Source organism: Centroberyx gerrardi, chromosome 3 (genome assembly GCF_048128805.1).
Source record: "Centroberyx gerrardi isolate f3 chromosome 3, fCenGer3.hap1.cur.20231027, whole genome shotgun sequence".
In the NCBI taxonomy this organism is placed as follows: Eukaryota; Metazoa; Chordata; class Actinopteri; order Beryciformes; family Berycidae; genus Centroberyx; species Centroberyx gerrardi.
In genome coordinates, this window is record NC_135999.1 from 20808518 (window position 1) to 20834329 (window position 25812).

The following is a 25812-nucleotide window of genomic DNA, read 5'->3' on the forward strand; positions in this document are numbered from 1 at the left end:
CTTTTCTCAAACCTTTCCTCCTTTCTCTCAACTTTCTACCCCTCTTTATGAACTCTTTGTCATCTCTCTACCTGTGTTTCTACTTCTGTCTCTCTCAGTTCCAGTGTCGATCCGGAATGGAAGCCCCTCTGTCAGGTTTCCTGTCTGCCGTTTGAACTAACCTCCCTTTTCTCTCTCCCTCCTCCCCTCATCTCCTCTCCCCTCGCCTCCTTCAGCTCCCGAGGTGATCCAGAACGAGAGCTACACCTTCAGCCCAGACTGGTGGGGGCTGGGCTGCCTGGTCTTCGAGATGATCCAGGGCCAGTCGCCCTTCCGCAAGCGCAAGGAACGCGTCAAGCGGGAGGAGGTGGACAGACGAGTGCGCGAGGACCAGGAGGAGTACTCCGATAAGTTCTCCGAGGAGGCGAAGGACATCTGCAGACAGGTGAGGATGAAGAGACGGAGGTGAAAGGTGGTTGTGGAATGATTGGGAGGAGAAGGGAGGAAGAGGAGGGGAGAGATGAGGGGCATTTTGACAAATTCTTTGAGTCTGGTGGCAAGACAAGGACAGGGAGGGAGGTAGCTGGAAAGATGGTTGAAAACAGAGAACACACTGAAAGTTCAAACAAGAGGCTTCTTCTATTTGTGTCTGTAGTGTGAAATTGTAGGCATTGAAATATAAAATTATATGTCTGCTGTGAATCTGTTTTTCCAGTGCACCTAAATGCACCATATCCCTAAACTAATGTAGTTTTTCAGAGGAGATCAAATGCATTTCGTCTAGTTGGCCTGAAATATCTTCCACATTTCTTCCACAACCCCACTATTCTCTCCCTTCCCTCCTTCAGTATGCTCTCAGAGAGGGAAACACTGCTTTGGTTGGCTGCTTTTGGTTCCTGAGCAGTAGGGGGACGGGACGTTTATTTGTGTGACGCAATGGAACATTCTGACCCGAGGTTCAGTGGATTCAAAGACTCCCCAGGGAGAGGGAGAGCGGGGGCAGAAGGGAGAGAGAAGTAAGGTTTCGGCGAGAAATAAGAAAAAGACAATAGGGAAGGGGAGGGAGAGAAGAGAGGAGTCCCTGCCATGCCAGAGAGATGGCTATTGCCACAGCCCAAAAATAGACAAGCGATCTGAGCCGTCAAGAGCAGAACGTGAGAGAGCGAGAGTCGGCTTTGACGCCTGGGGTAAATTGGGAAAGAGTTGTACGAGAACTAGAGAAACAGAGGGGAGCTAGAGAGGGGCTAGAGAGAGTGGGAGATGCAGAGATGTTATCGATATTGTCGGTTGTGCAAGCCATCACCATTTGGGTGACAACAGAGCCAGTCAGAGTGCCCACTGGTAACCAAACCACTAAACAGCACTCATCCACTTCACAAGCCTGCTGTAGGTGGTGTGGTGGTAGCATTATCCACAGGCTCTCATGGAGGCAGCAATGGTGCTCTCTTATTCTTACCATGCTGGTCCTGTGTTAACCCGTGCGTGTGTGAGAGCCTGTGTGTCTATATGATTTGTATCCGTCTTTATGGGATCATGTCAGATACGCATAGAGGATTACATGCGGATTGCATACATGTGTGTGCTTTGCATCCACTGAACTGAAAGGATTAGAGTAGTTATAAAACTGTCAGGAGTTATCCAACATCACATGAGCCCCCCCCCCCCCCCCCCCCCCCATTTCCTACATGGTAACATACATGTGTGTGAGATTTACTGAGGTGAAACAGATAAAGAACCAGCAGGCTTAAACTGAGATTAGGTTTATGTTTTTGCTAACAAATTAGAAATATATCAAGTAATTATGTCAAAACCATTCCTCTTTCTTCCAGACATAAGTGGAAAAAAGAGCCAAAGTTCCTTCTGTCACAGTGATTCATTCTTTTTTTTTTTGTCACTTCCTCTTGCTGTGTGTCAGCTGCTGGCCAAGGACCCTAAGGAGCGACTGGGGTGTCAGGGTCGCGGGGCCACGGAGGTTAAGCAGCACCCCATCTTCAGAAACATCAACTTCAAACGGCTGGAGGCCAACATGCTGGACCCCCCCTTCAGCCCCGATGTAAGAAGCATGCACTCACGCTCATGCGCAGCACATACGAGCTCACTTCAAAGTCCATAGCCTGAAACCTTCGGCAAGCTGCAAATCAGCATACAGGAAATACCATTGTCACAAGTAAACAAACACTTCCAGTGTAAGCTAGTCATCATGGTAGCTAGTGGGGCTGGCGGTAGCCTAGAGGTTAGAGGAGCGGGCGCGTGACGGCAAGGTCGGCAGTTGAAATCCTAGACTGCCTGACAAAATGAGAAACACCCTCCCCGTAATAATTTAAGATGCGGTTCCCTGGTGTAAAGGATCAACCCGAATAACTCCAGTGGAGCTGTTCAACAGTAGAAGACTGTGGTTGTACTCTCAGGTGTGAATGTGTGTAACTGTGGAGTGTGATAAAGGTTGTTGGTAAAAAAAAAAAAAAGGAAAAGTGCTCAGTCAACGCTCCCTGGATAAATAAATGTTAACAAAAACCTCTGTAAGCTCTCTGTGCGTGCTGCACTCATAGACCCCTGCCTGGATGACGATGCCATTCAGAGAGAGAATCGTTACATTTTTAGTGCCATAAATAGACAGAGCAGGGGAGAGAGATTGACCCGAGAGGTTAAATCAATAGTTGAAAGTAGATAGTGTTATCTATATTTCTATTTTGGGTTATTCAGGTCAGTAGGACCATGCTGAGGAAAACAGAGCAGCAAAGAGCCTTCAGGAGTGTGAAGATTTCCATGTTGTTCAAATTATCGTCTGACATAAAGTGTTTCAGGTTTCGTATTCCCATTTTATCCTAATAATTACACTTTTCACTGTTTCTCTCGCTCTCTTCCTCCCCTTCACCTTCTCTCTTTCTCATCCTTCCTCCATCTGTCTCTCTCTCTCAGCCACGGGCGGTGTATTGTAAAGACGTCCTGGACATCGAGCAGTTCTCCACTGTCAAAGGCGTGAACCTTGACCCCACTGACGACGACTTCTACCACAAATTTGTCACAGGCAGTGTCTCCATCCCCTGGCAGAACGAGGTACTGCAGGCTCATGGGGGAACTGAGATGATGTCATCTTTTTAGTCCAGCAGTAGAACGATACAGTGTAGTACAGCATTGGCGAGATATGTGTACCTGTGGAAATGAAGTATACCGTCCTCGCAGATTCATAAAGAAAGATGAATGGGTGTTAATGCTGTTAACTGTGAATGGTATCAAGCCAGATAACTCGGTCTCTCTCTCTCTCTCTCTCTCTCTCTCTCTCTCTCTCTCTCTCTCTCTCTCTCTCTCTCTCTCTCTCTCTCTCTCTCTCTCTCTCTCTCTCTCTCTCTCTCTCTGTATGTATAGATGATTGAGATGGAGTGCTTCAAAGAAATCAACGTCTACGAGACTGACGGGACACTGTGCCCGGACCTGGACGTGAACCGGCCTAACCCTCCACCAAAGAGAGGCTTCTTCTACCGCCTCTTCAGAAGAGAGGCAAGTGCTAGCGCTCCGGCAACTGTCCGAGGGGGTGGGGGCTAAGGTACTTCTTCTCTTCTCTTCCTTCCTCCCTTTTTTTTTTTCTAGGCCTTGTCCAATCCAAATTCAACTCCCTTAAGGCCACTCCTGAACCAAATGTGAACTTGTGGAGATCTTGTGAGGAAGCAAAAGAATATGTCATTTCCAGTTATGTCTTTCCAAGTACAAAGAGGGTTTGGGTTGGTTTAGAACAAGGCCCATCTTTCTCTTTTTCTCCTGGGTTTAGAGTTCCCATCCCTTGTTAATCCCTTTGCAGTATTCTTCCCTGTACTTGTTCTCATGGTCACTTTGTGTCAGAGGGTCAAACAAACAAGAGGAATTTCTTTGAGAGAAGAAGGGTTGGAGGGTGGTGGGCTGCGGTTGAGGGAAAACTTGATATCAAGCTTTGCCCTTTTGTCTTTTAGGCTTGAATAAGTCAAAGTATTGCAGAATGTTTGTCAGTGTCAACTTACATACCTCTGCCCTCCATTAACAGCTGCTCAACTAACAGGTTATTTCCCCTATCTTGGGTTTACAGCTGCTAACAGGCGATCCTGACGTTATCTATACTTTATACTCATTCTGGAATTGCATGTACTTTTCTTGAATTGCGTGTGTTAACATTATCTTTCTCACTGGTTCCAAGTCAGCTGGTAAGTGCTGACAGAAACTGTGTTTGAGTGACGGACTCCAGCCTGAGCACTATAGCACACATATAGTATGTGTGTGTCTCTGGCTGAGCCAAACCTTTCGTTAGAGGAGGAGAAATCATCCTAAATTGTATTAAACTACCGTTATCCGTTTTGGCGAACAACTGATCGTCGGTTGGTGAGCGGAGAAAGTTGCTAATATCAGTAATATGACCTCACCTTTGGCTCTTCCTAGGTCTGTTTTAAGAGCGGTTACAGTGATGACGAGAACGAAGAGCCCTCGCGACTTTAAACCACTCCCTCCTCCTGCCTCTTCCCCCCCGCCGCCGACCTTCACCACCAACTCCACCCGAGCGCAAATCTTAGGAACTCAGTGAATGTTGACCTGTATTTATGAGCTGTATTAAAAGTGTATTATAATTAAAGAAAAAAGTATGAGTTTAAAGATTTTGTACATTTGTACTTGAATTTATGTCTAGATGTATATTTTCACTAAAGGTTGTATTGTACAAAAAGCCATAAAAGTACCACTTGAATGCATACATAACATTTTTATTTCCTTTTTCTTTTGGAATGAGTATGGAAAATGTGTATTGAGGAGTTTTTTTAAGAAGCACAGTACCAGTAGTCTTTTTATTTTTCTCAATGTAGCATAAGGCCTTTGTTTTATATGTGCTGTATGTTTGTTGTTATTGATTTGGCCAATGTGACGTGTTGTTAGCACATCAAGTCCACCCAGTCCCAAACTAACCACCCCAAGGCTCAAGTAGATCTGAATGAAACGCATGGATCCAAATTATATGGAGAAAAAAAATAATATCCAATCTAACATTGCTGTGTTGATGCCATGCTGCTTAAACCTATCCATTTGTTTCCCAGATCTACACCTGCTGCTTAGATTGAAGGATACAAGTGGTTGGTTAGGAACTCTGCACCATAATAATCCCTGTCGCTCCCTCAGCCCCGTTAGACAGGTTGGATTGGACTGGTATGTACAGTATGGATGGCTGGTATTGGTGTTGGGCTGCTATGTGTACTGACTGGCATAAGCAAACACCTTCTAGGTGCCTGTATCGACTCGATTCTAGCAGAGATGGCATGAACTTATTTCTGACAATCTCTAACATAAGTTAACATGCGCAACATATACAGTAACCTTAAAATAAAAAAGCGGTTAAACGTTTTGTAAGCCCTTTTCATGATAATTATCATTCCTGGACCCCCCACAAGTCTTTCATACGCTGCAAAAGAATCCATTTTAGATGCCTGACAGTGCATCCTTTGGGAGCACAGTTGTTAAGTAAATGTCTGTTACAATATTCACTCAGCTGGAACGTTTGTTGTTGATTCATTTTCACTCCCAGTTCCTTTTGGTCAAATTCTCTTTTGTTGTACTACCTGGCTATGCTTTGTTTTCCCAACTTGTCCAGTTATTGCAAACCTGTTCCATGTGCAGTACAGAAAACCTTTCCCCTGAAATGTCTAGTAATTTCCGATCCATGTTGTAGATGAGCAGAAAGCTAGGGACTGGTACTGGCTGTGAACATGGGTTAGATGATGAGGAGGAGGAGGAGGATGAGGATGACGATGAAGGAACCATATCAGAGATCTGACCTGCAGTTGACACTGGCTTCATCTAGATAACAAATTGCTGTCACATCAAAGTAGCTTCCATTGATTCAACTGTCAGCAGCTATTAGCTTTGGCACTGAGACGCAGCCTGATTTGGCTTCTTTATCTTAGTGCTGTTTGCCTGTTGATCATAGATAGCACGATGCCTGTCGCCCAGATACTCTGCTAGTAGACCCCCAATTATATCCAGTGGCTTTAGCTGTGTTTATACTAGAGAAAAATCAAATCTATTAAAGACAGTAACTCCTGCCATTAACTAGTCCATTGAAATCCTGTATGTAGCTCTCTCATAGGAATGACTTGAGACAGTTGCTCGTACATGTGTGGACAGGGAGCGATAGGGGAATAAGGAATTGACTCCTGCCTATATAATAACTGTCATCTATGTACAGGAAAACTCTACAACTTGCAGAACCACAATTAATTTTTGTGCACTTTTTTTTTTTAACATACAGGGGGAGTTTTATACTTCCAGGTTAGCCAATCAGTTGACTTTCTGTACGTTTCCTAAACATGGATCATGTCAGGATTAATTCTGTTCAGTATATGTGTTTGTCTTCACTGGCATTTCAGAAGCATTTTAAGTGATTTTTGCTTTTGAATTTTCCTGTCGAGACAGTCATCGTTTACTCCCCACCCCCCCTGTTTTAATGCTGTGAATACCCAATCTGGACATGTTGGCTTTGTGTGTGTATATTATACTGTATCCATATACAGCTATCGTTATTATCCATCAGCATATTGAAGTACATTTGATGTGCTATCCAAATTAGCCATACCCTTGTGATGTCATCAATTAGAGTTCAGTTGCCTAAAAGGGTTAATAACATTTGATTCGACCGATTTTTCTGCATCACAGTGAACAAAGAAAACAAGAGATGTATACATTTGACCGTACAATAGTTCAATGTTGTGTAGGCACTTGGATTTCACTTTAAGAAATCAACAGTTAATGCCCACATTCGTTTGAAATGGTACAGCTATAGAGCCCCAATTTCCCTAATTGATTTCAAGAGTTGGCTTAGCTTTTTCTGAAAACTTTGTCCCCTGCAGCACATTCCATTTTCAGATCAGGATTATCATACATGCATCTGGCTCCTGTTGCTGGCTTGTTGTCACTTGAGTTTCTGAGTGTCTTGTTATTTTTTTTATTTTTTTGTTGTTGCTCTCAGGCACATTTTGAAGCCGATTTCTCTTGCAGATGTAGATTTTAGCCTTTTAGCTCTTAGCCTCAAAAACCTTGTAAATGATGTATTTCTAACATGTAACTAAGCTCTAACACACACACATGCACGCACACACACACACACACACACACACACACACACACACACACAGGGAAACTGTGTTTGCCATCCATATAGCAGTAAAGAAATGATGTTTAGTTTCATTGCACTATGGTGTGTTCTGACAATGACTATAGGAAGTGTCTTTAACTTTTTTGCCAATGATACCAAAAGCAACATTAAATAAATCAAGTTTTTTGTTTCTATCTGAAGAACTTACCGAAGAAAGACTGACAGCCTTTATTGTATGTGCCAATTACCAAGTTTTAAGTTCTGACGTCCCGCCTTTTTCAGCCTCTATCCTTCCATCCATTCTGAGAGAATTCCTACACTTAAAGGAACTTTAAACAGCTCAACAGTTTTGAATGTCCGCACTAAGTGCATTGTAATGCCTGTTTTAAAAAAATGAAAATACATATGTTTTATTACTCAAGCATGTATCGGTTTGTAATACTTCAGGTTCCTTGTATATGTAAATGATGACCTTCTAGTGCCAACATATCACACTGGTATCTGAGGACAACTTTATAAATGGCAAGGTGACCGGCTGAGTTGGCCCTGTTTGAATACATGACAAGTGTTCCTCCTCTCCCGCCTTCCTCTAATTAGTGATGGTGCGTCTCAAAAACTGGGATGACGTTTAGAAGAGAGAGATCCTCACTTCCTTGACTCTATATCGCTGAGTCTATCTACTTTTGAAATGACACCAATATACGCCTGGAGGTCCTCCAGTGTTTCACATCCATCTGTCCAGACATGCCAGATCAGTGATATTTATTAAGGAAGGGAGGAACGACAGTTACATTCTTGGTATTCAAACAGGGCCTTGGACTTCTTGATTTTCTTCTTTTTTGTATTTGTACAGTCATGTCGTTCAACCACTGCAGTCATTGTAATTCTTGTACAAGTTGTATCACTGGTTGTTGTACCATATCTGACATTTGTAATTATGAAATAATACACTGCCGTTTGTATAAAAAAGTGACTGGTGTCCTGACTTATTGGTGTCTCATCTTATTATTTTTTGTTTGTTGTGAATCAACATAGTTTATTAGATTAGAGAAGATTAAAAAATGAGTACTATCATGTTGTAAGACCTGTTTTGGGTCCAAACCACAATAAATAACTGCACTGCAGGGATTGTGCTGCAGATGGGGTTGTATTAAGGCCCTCAGTAGTTCCTTCCCCACTTCCTTCCCCCAGTATTGTATTAGATGTTTCTCTTTCCTTTTTCCTCTCTCCCATTCACTCTCTCCCCATCCCTCTTTCTATGTATGAAATGGCTGGAATAGAATTTATCGTATGAGTGTAGGTGAGAGTGTCAGACAGAGTACAAGTAGTGTCAAGATATATTTTCATGCACATGGTCTTCCTCCCTGACCTGATTCACATGAAGCTCGCACGTCTTCACAGTCTCACACTTGCACTCAACTCGACTTCCTGAGCGCGTTAGTGAAAAGCCACAGATACAATGCCGATGTTATACTAATCTGATATTACGGTCTGCACGGGATTTCTGCGGTCCCGTGACTAACGGCAACAAAAGACTTCTCTACCACCCATTGGTCCTTTTCACAGTCTATCAGCAAAAAGTCGCAGTCTGATTGGCCGCCGGTGTTGGATACCCCCCTACTCTCTGTCAAGCTGTCACATCTCCCACTTCCTTGTGAGATTTGTCGGGGTAACGTAACGCTACATCAAAGATGGCTTTTTATCACCCAACATCCTATTCATTTACGGATAATATTGTGAAGGAATAAGAGGTATCTTGCACTGAAGAGAAGGCGGAGAGGTGGTAGTAGTTGTCGCGAGCAGTGTTAGCACTCTCGCCGCGCTACGCACCGCTTGCTTCCCCGTGTGCTATTTTGTCCCCACTGTGCTAGCTTGCTGAAATTGTAAATATTAGCTAGCTAAGCTAGCTTGGTAAGTGCTGGCTGCTAAAATGGCCACCATGGAGAAACTGATGAAGGCCTTTGAGTCTCTCAAGTCATTCCAGCAACAACAGGGACCACCAACAGCCGAGGAGCTTGTCCAGAGACAGTAAGTGCATTTTTGTGTTAACGGTGGATGGAGAGCAAACTAACAGTCCTCGGGCTAGGCAAGCAGCTTAGCGCGTTAGCCATTGCCACTCCAGTAACGTTGAGGTTTACTAGCTAGCTTGAAGCTAAGCTAAGATGCAAGCTAGCAACGATAGTCGATACTGCTAATCACAACTTATCTGCTATTGAAGGTACACTTGTTGCCAGGCAATTCGCCAGTATCCTAAATGTCGATTCTCTAATGTTGCAGATTTTTAGAAACTGCCCAGCTAACACAGATAATGTTAGTTGACTGAAGCCTACGCACCTGTCAAAGGGGCTAACATACACAACCCCCAATTAAAAGGCTTAATGTCTGGCTGCTGCCTTGAACTCGGAACAACAAGGCTATTTTGGGAGCCATGATGGGTGTTTCAGCATTTGCTAACTTTGCAGTGGTTTGGTTTGCAAACATGGGTACATCTTGAGACAGATTTCGCCAGTGGACCAGGTGCATAAAGATGGTAGCCTCCTGTGCTGACGTCATTTACGCCTCTACGTCCCATCCCTTACTGTCCTATTCCATGGAGCAAGAAGTGCTCCGTCCTTTTTTGTCTGAAGAGAATATGTTGACACTTTGCATAGTGGCGGTGTTGGTGGTTGTAGTAGTGCTGCGAAAGTTCAAACCAGGAGGTCGCCATCTTTATGTTCTTGGTTATTTATGTAGACGCATGTAACATTGCTAGTTTGGATTCCTTGAATCGGCTGCACACCAAGTATTGAGCATCCTACTCTACATTTTGTACAGTGTTAACCTAGATGGTTGTGTAGAGTAGTTGGAAATGAACTTGTGGCATCATTTGCAAAGTGAGCATTGCTAATGATGAAAACGATTAGGCTGCTGGAATACAGCATCTGCTGTTACGATGTTATGATGCCATTAGCCCCTTCCTATGATTTTTCATGTTCTATGTCTCTTTCTGTCTCCATCTCAGCTATCTTAGAAAAATTGTCTTCACTTTACCAAAGATTCTATTCCACAGAATGTGACAGGCTTTATGCAGGTCTTATGTCTAGGTCTATAAGTTTCCCCTTCAGGGTTTTGACACTTTCAAGGCTTGACCTTGAATTGGACATTTCTTGGCTATCAATCAGGGAATGTCCTTAAATTTGGGTTGAGTTTAAATGTATGCTGGGCTTCCATTCAGACCTTTGTGGGGAGTTGTGCAGTTGGTGTCCTTACAGTGAAAGCTAGACAACAGAGTGAGCAGTATTTTATGGGGTGTCAGTGACTTCTAATACTCCCATTCTTTTGTTGGGCAATAAGCAAGAGATTTAATTAAGAACCCGCTCAGAGATGGAATGACCTCCGGCAATTGGATTTCATGAACACACTCTTTCTGTCTCTGAACCCGATCTTTCTCTTTGCTTCCATCTCTCCCTGGTTTTTGCTCCCTCTTGCGTTCTCTCTCTCTTCTCCTCATGTTCGCTATCTTTGCCCTTTCCCAGGAAGAAGGAACAGGCTACTACAAAGAAGGACCGGGTGACCCACTGCCTGACTATATGTGAGAACATTGTGGCTCAGTCTTTGAGGTAGGCCTTGCCAGCTGAACTCAAATCTAGTTTGATTCAATCAAATCTTACCTCTAACACAGTGGGATAACAATAAAACAGACTTAGGCTTGGTATTTTGAAACTTTTGCCCATCAGATAAGTTGGACTGTTTACATTTGTCCAACAGCAGATACATGAATTGTGTTTTCACTTAATATCTAACTTTATTATGATGTATTTTATGTCCTGTTCATTTTAGCATTGTCTGCATTTTCCATGTTTTTTTTTATGTAAAAGAAGAGGATACACATTTTCTAGCACTACTAGAAAAGGCAAACGTCGATGCAAACAAGAAATGAGTTAGGTGGTTGGGAGAGAGCATGAAAATTGCTGTCATGGGATTTTATGCACAGCAGATTACAGAATTTCCTTGAAGTGGACTGTTGAAGAATATCAGATTTTTTTCCCACTGTTGTCCCGTAGAAGTAGGCAAATTCCTAATGTCAACCCCTGAAGATTCACGATCAGTGTCTGTGGTTACTTATACACCCAGGTGCTTTTACATGTCGTACAAAAGGTAGTTTCAGCCAACGATATGATTGGTCAAAGGCCCGTAAAGCAAGGTTAGCTATGCTTTATTGGTTGCTATGTCAACTCTTCTGGTAAACAGGGAGCTTGCTAGCAATCTTTCTTGTTTGCTCCTGTTTTTTATTCCTATATATGTCTAATACTTTGAAGAAAACTTTTCAGACCGTACACGTGTTGGTAATTGTTGTATAAAAGCCATAATATCCTTAAGGATGCTCTTTACTGTGATTATGGGTACCTACCTGGGTGCTGCCGACTTCTGCTGTGCCCTGTATCCAATGCATTACCATCATACCCTTAATCACAGTAAGGGAAGCCCTCTTTGGTATTAATGCTATGAGCACAGGTATGTGTTTACACTGGTTTGCTCACAGCAGGGATGCTAATCTCTAGGCAAATCAGAGTCATAGCCATAATCATCAATAATTCTCCAAAATGACTCATCCCACCGCACCAAATCTGATTATCTAGCTAGCTACTCCAGGGATAATCTGGGGGGGTGTGTTATTGTGAGTGAGGGAGGGAGGGATGGAAGATAACCCATGAAAAGTTGTGTTTGACAGAGATGCAGCCTTATGGAATGATTTCACTTTAGTGTGTGTGTTAGTGTGTGTGTTGATGTGAGTGTTGATATGAGTGTGTAATGTGTGAACAAGACTGTAAAGGTTTGTGGTTTTAGCGTCAATGTTTACCACGTGTGTGAACTGTGTCTGTTGAAGGTTGAATGTGCAGTATGTGTGTAATGACTCTTGTCTCGCTTTTGTCTCTATGGTTCTGGGAGCAGAACGTCTCCGGAGTTCCAGAAGCTGCTGGGCATCGCCATGGAGATGTTCCTGCTCTGCAGTGATGACAGCGAATCAGATGTCCGGATGGTGGCCGACGAGTGCCTGAACAAAATCATCAAAGTGAGCAGAACCCCTGAAACCTATAGCTTATGCTCTCTTCCCCATCCTCTCCCCACTTGTTCCTTTGAACACCCATCTCTTAATAACAGGATCATTAATTGATCATTAATTGATTTTCATTTGGGACTGACTGAGGTCGTTAAATGGATAGTCTACATTTACCGTTGAATAAGCAATATTTTGGTATGTTTACTAGGGCTGGGAGATATGGCCACAAATCTTATGTTTCAATTTGGCCAATAACAATAATCATCACAATATACATCAAATCATTATTTCTGTTGTTTAAAAGATATGTTTTGTTCCTGAGTAAAGCTGAAGAAACAAGAAGGTTAATTGTAGTTTAAAGTATTCTCTATTGTCAAAACACCTAGGTTCTCTTTCCAAACCACACTTTTAGATTGTGCTTATTAGCAGCGCTTCTTTACAGTGCAAAATGTTATGGCATTTGTGATGGCTTTGTGGTTCTTGCTGCAGCAAACAGCAATTGTTTACATTCTGGATGCTTTAAAGGATGATACAGTTTCAAATTTTAAAATGGGTTTGTTGTTGGACTTTAAGCAATGAAAATATTTCCACACCACCGAAGTTGAGTAGCCTGTGTTATCAACAGTATTTTCTTCATTTGAGCTCAGGATTGTGGCTGTGGGGATGTCTCTTCTCGCTTGAACTTTTGTTGTGAGGCACCTTCATTTTGTTCATCTTCCTTTGCTAAACTAAACTGTAGCAACCAAAACAGTAGCGCGTGGTCTTGTGATGGGTCTACCTCTTACTCTGCAACGTGTCTTGCGTAATGGGTTTCTCTATTCTACCTACATGGTTAGCTGTTCATGTTTCACTTGTTAGCTTGCTGGAAAAAAGCCTGGAAAAAGAAATTATATCAACTTTTATTAAATACGTTTCATATTTATGTTGAGGAAAATTAGAATTAGATAATTAGTATTATTATATCGCTCAGCCTGATAAATTTTGATGCATTTTGTCCCCAGGCGCTGATGGACTCCAACCTGCCTAGACTGCAGCTGGAGCTGTACAAAGAAATTAAAAAGGTAATGTCTATATTGTGAGTCATGCTACAGTATCGTGCTCCTACACTAATGAATGATGTTTGAGATTAGTCTTATATAAAGTGTGAAAATGAAAATGCTTGGTGCATTTCTTATAAGTAATAATAAATCTGATAGTAATATAATGATAAAAGTGGTGGTGATGGTGCTTGTGGTGATGATGATGAGTGTGTGTGTATCTCTGTAGAATGGTGCCTCTCGGAGCCTGAGGGCAGCTTTGTGGAGGTTTGCTGAGCTTGCCCACCTCATCAGACCACAGAAATGCAGGTAAACACACAGATACCTCAAAAATAGCTATTCACTTGATTCACACGATGGCCATATTTAAGTTAGGTCACACGCGGGACGACAACTTTCAGTTGACAGTTGATCACATAATTAATGAATTAAGCACACATTTATTGCTATCCAAGACCTTTACTTTTGAAAGGGAAACATGTAGCCTAACATAAAAGTGATATTATAAACCAGAATTTGTTCTTAATTAGATAGGTTGGGTAAATATAAATATTGAAAGCCTCACAGGCAAAGTTTGTTATTGATAGTTGAACCACTGTTATGAGGAGGTCTTACCTTCAACATCATCGACATAGGCTAACCTTCCATCCAGTTGTTGTAACCTTTGATTTGGACCTTCTTAGGTAATTTGGTCTCTAGCTCTGCCCATCTCTCCACAATGACAGAGGACAATTTTGGTGTATATTTTAAACTTTTGGTCCAAAAACTGGTTTAGCTTGCCGAGCGTGACGTACTTGTGTTATGGCTGCCGTGTGAATAAAGGTAATTCTGCTTGATGATTGTTGATTTTTATCACTGCATGCCTTTCAGCCTCCCATGGTGTGTGGTAACAATATTGTAACTGTGCTTCAAACACTGCTTTCTCCTCATCTTTCCTCTATTTGCATACTTTTCCCTCCTTCCCTCCCTTCATCTCTCCCCTGCGGTCCAGACCCTACCTGGTCAACCTGTTGCCGTGCCTGACCAGAATCACCAAGCGTCAGGAGGAGAGTGTGCAGGAGACGCTGGCTGCAGCCATGCCTAAGATCATGGCGGCCTTGGGACACTTCGCCAATGATGGCGAGATCAAGGTATGCACACACCATTTGAAAATGTGTGATCTGGAAATTAAATATGGGCGCAGTGGCTTACAAACAATTGTCTTCGTGTGACTTTTCTTTTTGAAAAGTAACTTTAGAGCGAGCATGGTAGCTCCTCTCCCGTTTCTTCTCTGTTCTAGCCAATCAGACATCAGCTTGACTTGTTTTACCTCAAAGCTATTTTTAGAATTGGCTGAAATCAAATCCCCTTCCTGAGGCTTCCTCTCACAAGAGTGTATATTCCCCATCTTGGCTCCCATATAAACGTTAAATTCAGGAGTACTGCTGCCCTCAAGTGCCGTCAAAAATATCTCAATTACATCTCAGTTATTATCACATCAACGACCCAGCAGTGAATACTACTGGTAAAGTCGAGATTTTCTATAATACCCGAGTTGTTGAGAGTTTTAAAATTGCACCGATGGCCTAAGGGGGGCACTACAACATTTGTTTACTTGTTTGTCTATGTGTTGCGCGATATCTGAGACACCACTGGTCAGATTGTGATGAAATTTGGGATGATACATCTCACCACTGTGTTTTAGCATTTTCAAAAACTGTCCCAAGCAGGGCGCTACTGTTGTAGTCAGACAGAGACTGCATTATTTGTGGGCGTTGACAGGTTTACTGTTGCCTTTTATGATTTTTGTTGCAGTCTTGCTGTCCTTAACAAATAGCTGAAATTAATTTGCTACTGTCGATTTCCAAATCTTTTTGTTATTGTGTCCAGTTCTATCTGGTTACCTTAGCCAGCGTTACGCTTGTTATTTCAATGTGATTTTTGAGATCTGATTCTAAAGATCAAATTTTCTGAGATCATATCACTGTATGTCCACTCTTAGCCTGAAAATGGCAGTTCCACCCGTCATGTGGCTTTATTTATTTAAATCTTTGTCTGCTTTACTTTCCCCTGCTCTCTCTCCATCTATTTACATTGCTTGTATGCCCATTGAGACAGGATTGCATCCAGATTATTATTTTTATCAAAATGCGAGCCAGACCACTTTCATATCTGGTTTTGACAATCTGATGACAATAGAGAGCCTAAGTCCCTCCCCTTCCGGTGGACCACCATGGGACCTTATTTCGGAAAAAATATGTACGGTAGTCAACGGCGAGAGACAAATAATTGTTTGATCCCGTTTGAATTGTGCCATGAATTACACATATGATGTTTTGTCAATTTAAATGATAATTTTGCAAGTCAAGAAAGTCGCAGTTTGTCGTAAAACTGTTGAACTATAAGACTGTAAAAATACGTAATTAGAAAGACTACACACCCAAAAGTCGCGCAAGTGACGTAACTTCCTCTCTCCACAAGCTACCCAGAGCCGCTGAAGCTAAGTCCCTCTCAGATAGCAGGAGTATTATACACAACCTGGAAGGTAGACAGTAAGAATGGATTTAAACTGGTTTAGGATAGTTTTAGTACAGTGGGGGCTAACGTTAACGCGATGCCTGTGTGTTTCCTATGTTTCGTTCCATGTTGGTGTTGGTGACGTATATTGTGCGAGACGAGAGATGTAGTTCACTGAGCGGTTTCACACAAAACTAAACGTTACTGTACTGTTTTACAACAAACTGCGACTTTCTTGACTTGCAAAATTATCTTTTAAATTGACAAAACATCATATGTGTAAGTCATGGCACAATTCAAACGGGATCAAACAATTATTTGTCTCTCGCCGTTGACTACCGTACATATTTTTTCCGAAATAAGGTCCCATGGGGGACAGCGGAAGGGGAGGGACTTAGGCTCTCTATATGAGCAAAACATGATTTTTGTGCATGTCATTGACGTGTAACCATAGCCGTTGATGGATTGATTGAGAGATTAAATATTAATGTATATGAGGACACTCTTGAAAGAGGATACTTACATGTCCGCTTTTGAAAATGAACACAATGAAGCTCGAAAGCTTATTTCTATTGTGGTCCAACCTTATTTTTCCCAGGTGTTGTTGAAGTCATTTGTGGCCAACCTGAAGTCCAGCTCCCCCACTATCAGACGGACAGCAGCCAGCTCAGCTGTCAGTGTGTGCCAGCACTCCAGACGCAACAGCTACTTCTACACCTGGCTGCTTAATGTGCTGCTGGGTAGGACACACAAAAGCCAACACTCACACACACACACTCCGCCAGACACACCTTCACGGACATGGACACTCACACACATACATACTCTTGCATATAAACATTCACAAACACACATAACCTTGCAGATATGCACACACACATGGACACACATTTGCGGATATACAATGGTAGTATACTGTATATATTGTTGAAGATATACACATACGTACTATACTAGATACAGTTTACATATGTGCACACATACACCTTGCTCTCCAGATTCAGATCAGAAATACGCAGGTGCCACTCACCTAGGTCAGATACACACACTCTGACCCCCTGTCTTTCCCTTCTCCAGGTCTGTTGGTTCCAGTGGACGAGGAGCACCCCAGCCATCTGATCCTTGGGGTGCTGTTAACCCTTCGCTACCTGATGCCTCTGCTACAGCAGCAGGTCAACACCACCAGCCTCAAAGGCAGCTTCGGAGTCATGAGGAAAGAGGCCGACGTACAGCCCACACCTGAACAACTACTGCAGGTAGATGGAGAGGAAGTGTGTGTGTGTACATTGGGCTTCCAGAATTATGGCTGAAAGTATAATTCCAATTACTTTGGTAAATATTTTAATCATGATGATTGTTAGTTGTAACTGATTTGAGGGACAAAATTATTTTACTCCACTTTTTACATCTTATCACTATCAACATCTTCACTATTTTCAACAACAGAAGGATGTTCTAAGTTAAATTAAATATTTCAGGCTAGACCGTATGCCACTACTATATGATTATTAGTTGTGGAAATTCAAATTGTGATATATGATAATACCCTAATAGTTGTGCAGCCCATGTGTACATGTGTCTGACCTAAGCTCAAAGTTTAGAATGAATGTTACATTTCCTCCCCTGTCTGTGTCTGTAGGTGTACGAGCTGACCCTCCACTACACACAGCACCGGGATCACAACGTGGTCACAGCTGCTCTGGAGCTCCTACAGCAGATGTTCAGGACGCCCCCCCCAGAGCTTCTGCACATGCTCATCACCGCCGGCAGCATTCAGTATGCCACCGTGTTCCGCCAGGACGCCGAGAGCCGCGCGCGCTCTGGCAGCATCCTCGAGCTCATTGGTAAACACGTCGATCTGTCAGCCTCTCAGTGCTGCTCAGCCATTGGTCGTAAGGCTTGGGACCGTGTTCATAAAGGTTGTCATCCCCTCGCATGATGTCATTCAGCCCCACCAGCGTTTCACATAGGACCCAAGCACTTGACATTTTTTAGGTAGCATGAATAAAATAGAGGCACAGAACCCCGCACTACACATTTGATTGTTTTGCAACAAGCGATGGGTATGAAAAAATAAATTATGACAATCGAGGAGGCTGTCATCAGTATGCACATGGTCCAATGCAAGTTAATCCACTTGGAGGGAGCTTTTAATTAGTTAACCCATACTGACTTTGCGAGGAAATTATTTGACAAACTGTCTTGGTGCTCTGCTGTTGGTTTTTGCCCTGCTCTCTGTTGGTGGCCTTTTTCTTTGCTCACTAATCCATTCCCTAAAATTGTCAGTAATTAATTGTTTCTGTTTCCCACGGGTCTTTTGGAGCTTTTGCTGCTTTTCTCTTCCTCACTTCCTGTTTCTGCTTCCCGTTTCTTGCCGTTTGCAGCGGGGGGAGGGTCTTCCTGCAGTCCACTCCTCCTCAGGAAACAGAAAGGTGACTAGTCTCTCTGTCTCCTCTCCTCTCCTCTCCTCTCCTCTCCTTTGCTCATCTCTTCTTACTGATGGACCAATTTACCTTCGATTCAGTCATTTCAAGAAGTGGATTTTCTTCAAAATTCTTCAAATATTTTAAATCTTTTGGCATGAAATGGCCAGACAACTTATTAAGAAATAATAGACGATAAAAGTTTTGCCATTAGAATATGATGCAGCTGCTGTTTCCATTTTGAATTGACTCAGTTGAAAGTGAATTGCCCCCATCCTGGTTTCAGTCTCTCTATTTCCTCCTCCTTGCTCTCTCTTCCACCAGTGTTTATGCTGATGTGTTATTTTGACCTTTTACCCTCTGGTCATTCCCAGGTAAGGTGCTGTCCGGGGAGGAGGATGGATTGGAGGACGACCCTGAGAGGACAGAGGTCACCACCGGTGCCTTCACAGGTGAGACACGCCCACCAGGAGGAGGAATGTCAATTATTTAGCTGCAGTGATGGTCTTTGCTGATATTATGACCTGGAAAAGTTCACATTAATACTGCTATTGACTCACACAGACTGTAGTCATGTAGTGTAAATTTGCAGTGCTGATTGTATGTGGGAAAACTAGATATTAAGGAGAACAGGAATGTAAAAACTAGAAAACAGGCCAAATTTGAAAATTGTGTTTTTGGGTCAGGAAAGTGGTACATGGATGAAACATCTCAGAACTGTCATGGAGTTTTGTTCCCAATCATTTTTTCAAGTGGTGAAGTATTTACTGTAATGTCAAGCCTGGCTGTTGGTAGAGCTTACTCTTTTTGAAGGGATGATAGTAAGTCAAATAATACATTTCCTGATTACTTAATTGGCAAGTGATATTTTTAGCTAGGCAAAACAAAAGGATAGGTGAGTCTGTTATTTAGCAAAAATGTAACATGCTGTGTTCCCTATGTCATGGAAAAGCCATGGAAAAGGCATGAAATGTAATTGGCAGTAATGTGTAGGATCCCTGTTGAAAGTTTTTGCTTTGTGTGTTTCTTTCTTCAGCGTCGGTGGTTGGGGCAGACGGCTCCTCTGCGGCCCAGGTGGACATCATCACTGAGCAGCCGCGCTCCTCCCAGCATACCCTGCAGCCCGGCGACTCCGTGGACCTCAGCGCCTCCTCAGAGCAGGGCGGCGGTGGAGGAACATCTGCGTCGGACACTCCCGAGTCGCCCAACGACAACGAGGAGGACATGCTGAGTCGGAGCTCCAGCGGTGGGGCCAACGTTACCCCGGAGACGGCTGACTACACCACACCGGAGAACGCCACACCGGAGGGAGGACCCCTAGGGGAAGCCGGGACACTGCTAGGCACGAACGATCGCTCGCTCCCGCCCAGTGACTCCTCCCAGACCACCACAGAGGGACCGGACTCTGCCGTCACCCCGTCAGACGTCGCAGAGCTGGTCAGTCTGAGTGTGTGGGTGTGTGTGAATGAGGAGGAGATTCATGTTGGCTCCAGAATACAGTTGGAAGATACTTTGTGTCTGTGTACATGTGTGCGCGTGGAATACGACATTGTTCCCTAGATATTGAAGGACTCAATTACCTTTGTAATTTTATAATTACTAATGAGCAGTGTCTCTAATGACCTAGTCCCCGGTTTACGGGTGGTGCTACACTTCATAGAATTAGGATTGGTAGAATGGACAAAATCTTCCTCAGCCCAGTCATCATTTATAATTTTGGCTGTTTGCAATTTTTTTTCTTCTTCTTTTTTTTTATTAACATCTTCTATGTTGCATATATTTTGTAATAATTTTGATTTCATTTGATTTTGATCTCGTCAAAACACATTGGAGAAGATGTGATGTGACATCCTTTTCTAGGGACAGTCTTTTGTGTTTTTGGGATGTAGGTGAGGATCATTTTGTTAATCTACTACCCTCCCAAGGAATTTAGCTATTGCGATTGTCCGTTCTGCTAATTCTACCTCTATGGTCTTGCCCCCCTCTCCTTTATCCCTCTCCTCCGCCTTCGTCGCAGTCGCGCACTCCATTGCCGCGGGTGATCAAGCCGTCCCCACCCTCGCCGACTTCCACCGAGGGTCCCGATGCCACAGACAGCGATTCTTCTGTCTACACTTCTTCCTCTACCTCCTCTTCTTTCTCTTTCTCCTCCTCTTCTTCCTTCTATGCCACCTCCTCCTCTAACACTAGTGACAAGGTCAGCCAGTTGGACACTTTGAACCAAGTGGGAGGGGCTTGCTTGTCTGTAGACTTCTGCCTTTTTTCATTCTTTCTCGTTTCGTTCGCTTGTTCGTCGAACCCGTGCACGGAACTTTCCCTGCTTATTGCCCCGTCTTGCAAACTTTCTTACTGCTACTTTTCCCTCTTGTTCTCAGTGATATTACATTACCCCTTCTTTTTTCCTCGGTTCCGTGTTTATTGATTTCCTCCCAGAATTGAGATGCTTTTCAAAGACCTTGGCAAAAACAAGCAACCCCAACATCCCATGTTACTGGCTTGCAGTGAAGAGTTCAAAGTAGAAGCATGATGGCCATCAATTCCTTTGACATTTCCCTTAAGATTTGGTTACCACTTTCCATGTTCCTGGAGGCTGTGACGGGCTTTTGTTCCAGCAGAGGCCAGATCTGGAGAAAAAAATACATTCAAATTCTTGAATGAAGAGCAGTTTATTTACCTTACCAGGAATAAACTAGTTCTCTGATTAGCATGAGTTAGAGAAACACATGCTTTCAAAGAGAACTGGGGTTGTGCAAATAGTCTAAAAATCATGTTTATCTCAAGTAGTTTACATCAGTAAAAAAAAGGATTGGCCTGATCTAGGATGAATTTATTTCAAAGTTGAATACTTGTTTGGATCAAAAGCTTGCTCTTCCTATGGCTCAAAGAATCGAGGATTGTGACAACCAGAATTGCGGAGTTCTCAAGCCTGTGCTTTTTCCAGTATGTAGTTGATTTGTTCTGTATTGCGTCGACCCAAGCATGATTCAATAGTGTTTTTATAGGGGAAGATTGTTTGACTTGCAATCCAGTCCTTGTTCAGTATGCTGTGTCTCTGTCTTCAACCCAAAAAATCTAACTAGCTAATGATTCTACTGTGAACTACACTAAAATGTTCTTTATGTTCTGTATGTTTCTGTATGTTCGTTTGCATGTGCTTGCATTTTAAAATGAGGCAAATGGTTGGAATTTGTGTATCTGTGAAGTACGTTTAGTTTCCTTCATGAGATGTTTTCTTCTTTTTGTGTGTGTGTGTGTGTGTGTGTGTGTGTGTGTACACAAGGTACTGGATGGCAGTGAGAGCCAGTACTCAGGGATGCAGATCGGAACACTACAGGATGAGGAAGATGAGGGAGCAGCACCTTCCTCCCATGAAGAGCACCCAGAACCATTCTCACAGTCAGCATTGGGTATGTTGTTTGTATACACAGACACATCTGAAACGCACATAAACACACCTGTGGACTATGTATTGATATTGCTGATTGATGATTCGGATTTCTTTGTGTGACGCATGTGACTGTGCAGCTCTGAGCAAGCCTCATCTCTTGGAAGGCCGGGGTCACAACAGGCAGGCTTCAGACAGCAGCGTGGATCGCTTCATACCAAAGGATGAACCCGTTGAACCAGAACCAGACAACAAGGTATACACACATACACACACACATACACACACACACACTTTCTCACTTGAAGTGAAGGTAAATGAAACAAAATGACAGAATTGTCCTGTATCTGATTGTCTAACTTTGCTGTCCGTTTCCTAGCCGTCAAGAATAAAGGGTCCAATTGGGCACTATACAGACCAGGAGGCGGAGCCACTGGTGCACTGCGTACGGCTTCTTGCTGCTTCCTTCCTTCTGACAGGACAAAAGAATGGTGAGAATACGTGAAATATAAACAAACATTTAAAGAAGAGAAAATAATAATAACTTAGCCTGACCCAAGGTAGAATACTGACCCTTGTTAGGGTAAGGGGTGAAGGATGGGGTAGAGATACAGATCCTGGGAGGGTTAGGAATCAGATTGTGCTACTCAGCCAGTATACCAGAATAGTAATAAGACCAATATAGAATATTAACTCGAACAGAAACAGTGAAAGTTCTATCTTGCAAATAGGAGGAAAACCAGTGTAGAGCAGTACCAGAGATGCTGGCCCAGTGTTTGAGATAGGAGAGAATGATCAACAGTGTCAAAGCTGCACCAAGATCTAGAAGAACTTAAATGGATGCTCATAAAAGTAACTAGATTGGCTGCTAATGAATTAATTAATATTTTATTTGCCCCTGCTATGAACAATTAGAAAACCTCAGAACTTAAACATTGGACAATATCAAGATTGTGTGTGTTGCTATTATTTCTGTGTCTCAAAGTTTCATGTGTTTGTGTTTTGTTTGGTTTTTGCCAGGTCTGGTCCCTGACAAGGAGGTGCGAGTGAGTGTGAAGGCCCTGGCGGTCAGCTGTGTCGGGGCAGCGGCGGCGCTGCATCCTGAGGCCTTCTTTAATTCCCTCTACCTGGAGCCGCTGGACGGCATTCCAGCAGAGGGTAAGAATCGAGTCACACATGCCTTTTCAGACATTGGCCCACATACAGATACTCCAGCACACTTGTCTATGAACACACACTCATGCGTTCCCTACACTGTCTTTGACCCTGCTTCCCTCCTCTGTCCCCCTGCAGAGCAGCAGTATATTAGTGACGTGTTGGGCCTCATTGACCATGGGGACCCCCAGATCAGAGGGGCCACAGCCATCCTGTGTGGAGCCATCATACAGGCCGCACTCACCAAAACACGCTACAACATACACACCTGGCTGGCCAGTGTGCAGAGTGCAACAGGTCAGGAGTCTGTGTGTTTGCACAGCTGTTTCTGTGTCTTTGTGGTGATGCTTTCAAGGCTTGGATGGTATTGAATACTGTGTTGTGTCCCAAATACAGTTGAAACATCACTTTAGCTGCTGTAAAATTCTTTCTATTCCTTCCTCTCTCCTTCTCATCTCTTTGTCCTGTCCCACCTCCCCCAGGTAACCCTCTGTCCCTAGTGGACTTGGTACCTTTGCTCCAGAAGACTCTGAAAGATGAATCCTCCGTCACCTGCAAGATGGCTTGCTCTGCAGTCAGGGTAAGACCGATGCGTGTTCGTGTATCTGTATGCATGCTGTGTGTGTGTTTGTGTATCTGACTTGTGTTTGTGTGTATGTTTCAGCACTGCATCATGACAGTGTGCAGCAGCACCCTGAGTGAACTGGGCCTACAGCTGGTGATAGACCTGCTGGCCCTGAGGGACTGCTCCTATTGGCTGGTTCGAACTGAGCTCTTGGAGACCCTGGCTGAGATGGACTTTCGGTAAAACATTTACAATCTGGGATTAAAAAACCTAATATAAAGTTGTTGTTTTTTTTTGCTTTTTTTATCACTCAGACTTTCTTTAATTCTTGTTTTGACAAGTAGATGTCTTTTAATGGGGCAGAACAATGATGGCAAAAACATTTTTCATATACATATTGTATTTCTGAAAGTAGCAGTAACCACAATATCTTCTTCTTTTCACTCTTACAGTCTTACTCTTATTGTGGTCTAGGAACTAAAACAACATTTTCACCACTGGGCCAATTGATTCTTTTCCACTTTTCTCGGCAGCAATGGAAACATATTTACATATCTACCATGAATTGTGTGGGCCTACCCTGCAGTGAGGTTTATTTCTTTCCTGTCTCTCAGGTTAGTGAATTTCCTGGAGAGGAAAACGGAGAGTTTGCACAAAGGAGATCATCACTACACTGGGGTAAATTCTCCATGCCTCCTTTCTTATATTGTCATTGCTTTGGAAGTAGTTATTCAGTATTAATTGTTTTATTTTAATACATCAATTTACCTTCTTGAACTTTTTGCACACGTACACACACACACACACACACACACACACAGTATATCCTTTCTAGTTGTTGGTCCCTGAGGTCCTGACTATGGTCCCTAATTGTTTTACGTTGCCTCTATCCAGCGTCTGCGTCTGCAGGACAGGGTCCTGAATAATGTGGTCATCCACCTATTGGGAGACGACGACCCCAGAGTGCGGCACGTGGCGGCCTCTGCCGTCAGCAGGTACACCTCCTCTTCATATACGTCCTCTCTTTCACTCTCTTCCTCTCTATACAGGACTTTACTCTCTTCCTCTTACTCACTTCTGTCCTCTCAGTCTCTCTGGTTTCTTGTTACCTCTGGTTCACACTAGTGTGAGTTGCAGCAGAACTGTTGACACTAGGAGCATATTTCTACCTGCGGTCCAGCAGCCTTCCCTCAGTAAAAAAATGCACTACATGGAGATGAAATATCCAATGAAAATAGGTTGTACTACATTGTGCTCCAACAGCTGAGGCAACAGTATTCTAAGCCTTATCTTTTTTTAATGTTTTCTTTGTAGAAACTATGCTGATGATCTAATAGTTCCCTGCATTTTTTCCACTTAGATGATTAACGTCCATCTTCTTCACTTTATTCACGGACTCTCACTCACATCAAAACAGTCACGTGTATTTGTTTAATCTTTGGACAAAGACATAGGACCTATACATCTCTGTCTGTCAGTCTTTCTGTCTTTCTATATGTCTGTCTGTCTCACTCAAATGTTTACCTAACACATAATCTTATTTATTTTGTGATAATTCAATAGCAGACCTGATGTTCATTTGGTATTTGATCTGATGTTCATCATTCCCCAGTGATGACTCAGTTGCTTTTAATATTTACAGCAGCGCACATGAATTAATCAACAACAACAGTTAAGACAGTGGTAAGCTGATCATCAAATATATATATATATAGAGATATGATGCAAATATGACCATCAGCAGTACATTTCCACAGTTTATCTCTGTGAAATCCATGCAGAGAAAATACACTTCACACTGAAACTGTTGCTGGTGATCCGTGAGTCGCACTCGTGTGGCTTCTGCTTCTGTGTTGCTCTCGACCATTTAAAATACTTCTGAGACTAGAAGAATCAATTAAAACAAATATTTTTTCTCTCTAATGTTTTTTTTCCTCTCTCTCCTACTCTTCTCATTCCCCTTACCCTTACCCCTCTCCTTCTCCCCATTTCCCCCCCCTCCCTGTCTCTCCCCCAGGCTGGTTGCTAGATTGTTTTATGACTGTGACCAGGGCCAGGTGGACCCAGTGGTGGCCATTGCCAGGGACCAGAGTTCTGTCTACCTGCAGCTGCTGATGCATGAGACACAGCCGCCCTCCCAGTTCACAGTTAGCACCATCACAAGGTACATACACACGCAGGCACACATTCATTTAGTCCTACACACAAATAGGTTACCTGTAAGATTTTTATATTTTTTTGAAATTTGAAATACAACAAGTTGCTCATGGAAATTCAGTAAAGAACAGAAGGACAGGAGGAATCTACAGTGCATAATATTTGAGGAATTGAATTCTGCTCTTGTCTCCGTCTTCCAGGACGTACCGAGGCTACAACCTGTCCCACGCTGTGTCCGATGTCACACTGGAGAACAACCTGTCAAGAGTCGTCACCGCCGTCTCCCACGCCCTCACCTCCTCTACCTCCAGAGCCCTGACTGTGAGTTTTCACTGACATACACTTGCACACTCACTGTCTGTCTCACTATTATGACTGTCCATCAATGACAATTTTACTCCTAATAAGTAATAGTTATTAAGGGGTTAATTCATTTATTTTGTCAAATGTATGTGGCTGCATAGGTCATTGCAAG

General features: G+C 43.0%; 2 protein-coding genes across 7 annotated transcripts in view; both read left to right on the forward strand.

Moving 5' to 3' along the window:
• Window positions 1–8051, forward strand: part of grk4 (G protein-coupled receptor kinase 4) — a 43924-nt gene extending 35873 nt beyond the window's left edge. The window contains exons 12-16 of one of the 2 annotated variants that reach the window (XM_071924829.2): window positions 216–424; window positions 1895–2032; window positions 2899–3036; window positions 3346–3523; window positions 4384–8051. In XM_071924829.2, the coding sequence (XP_071780930.1) occupies window positions 216–424; window positions 1895–2032; window positions 2899–3036; window positions 3346–3522 (662 nt within the window). In that variant the 3' untranslated portion in view covers window position 3523; window positions 4384–8051. The remainder of the gene's footprint in view (window positions 1–215; window positions 425–1894; window positions 2033–2898; window positions 3037–3345; window positions 3524–4383) is intronic. The other variant, XM_071924828.2, reaches the window with a different exon arrangement.
• Window positions 8052–8742: 691 nt separating this feature from the next.
• htt (huntingtin) overlaps window positions 8743–25812 on the forward strand; it is a 102986-nt gene continuing 85916 nt past the window's right edge. For all 5 annotated transcript variants that reach the window (XR_013507493.1, XM_078290360.1, XM_078290366.1 and 2 more), the window contains exons 1-22: window positions 8743–9106; window positions 10594–10677; window positions 12011–12131; window positions 13121–13180; window positions 13386–13465; window positions 14148–14286; window positions 16251–16392; window positions 16730–16908; window positions 17292–17496; window positions 18450–18527; window positions 19112–19512; window positions 21356–21482; window positions 21601–21716; window positions 21840–21951; window positions 22481–22618; window positions 22754–22912; window positions 23098–23195; window positions 23280–23419; window positions 23795–23858; window positions 24075–24175; window positions 25198–25344; window positions 25538–25658. Coding sequence is in view for 4 of the 5 variants with exons in the window: in XM_078290360.1 (XP_078146486.1) it covers window positions 9009–9106; window positions 10594–10677; window positions 12011–12131; window positions 13121–13180; window positions 13386–13465; window positions 14148–14286; window positions 16251–16392; window positions 16730–16908; window positions 17292–17496; window positions 18450–18527; window positions 19112–19512; window positions 21356–21482; window positions 21601–21716; window positions 21840–21951; window positions 22481–22618; window positions 22754–22912; window positions 23098–23195; window positions 23280–23419; window positions 23795–23858; window positions 24075–24175; window positions 25198–25344; window positions 25538–25658 (2910 nt within the window). In the remaining variant the exon portion in view is untranslated. The remainder of the gene's footprint in view (window positions 9107–10593; window positions 10678–12010; window positions 12132–13120; window positions 13181–13385; window positions 13466–14147; window positions 14287–16250; window positions 16393–16729; window positions 16909–17291; window positions 17497–18449; window positions 18528–19111; window positions 19513–21355; window positions 21483–21600; window positions 21717–21839; window positions 21952–22480; window positions 22619–22753; window positions 22913–23097; window positions 23196–23279; window positions 23420–23794; window positions 23859–24074; window positions 24176–25197; window positions 25345–25537; window positions 25659–25812) is intronic.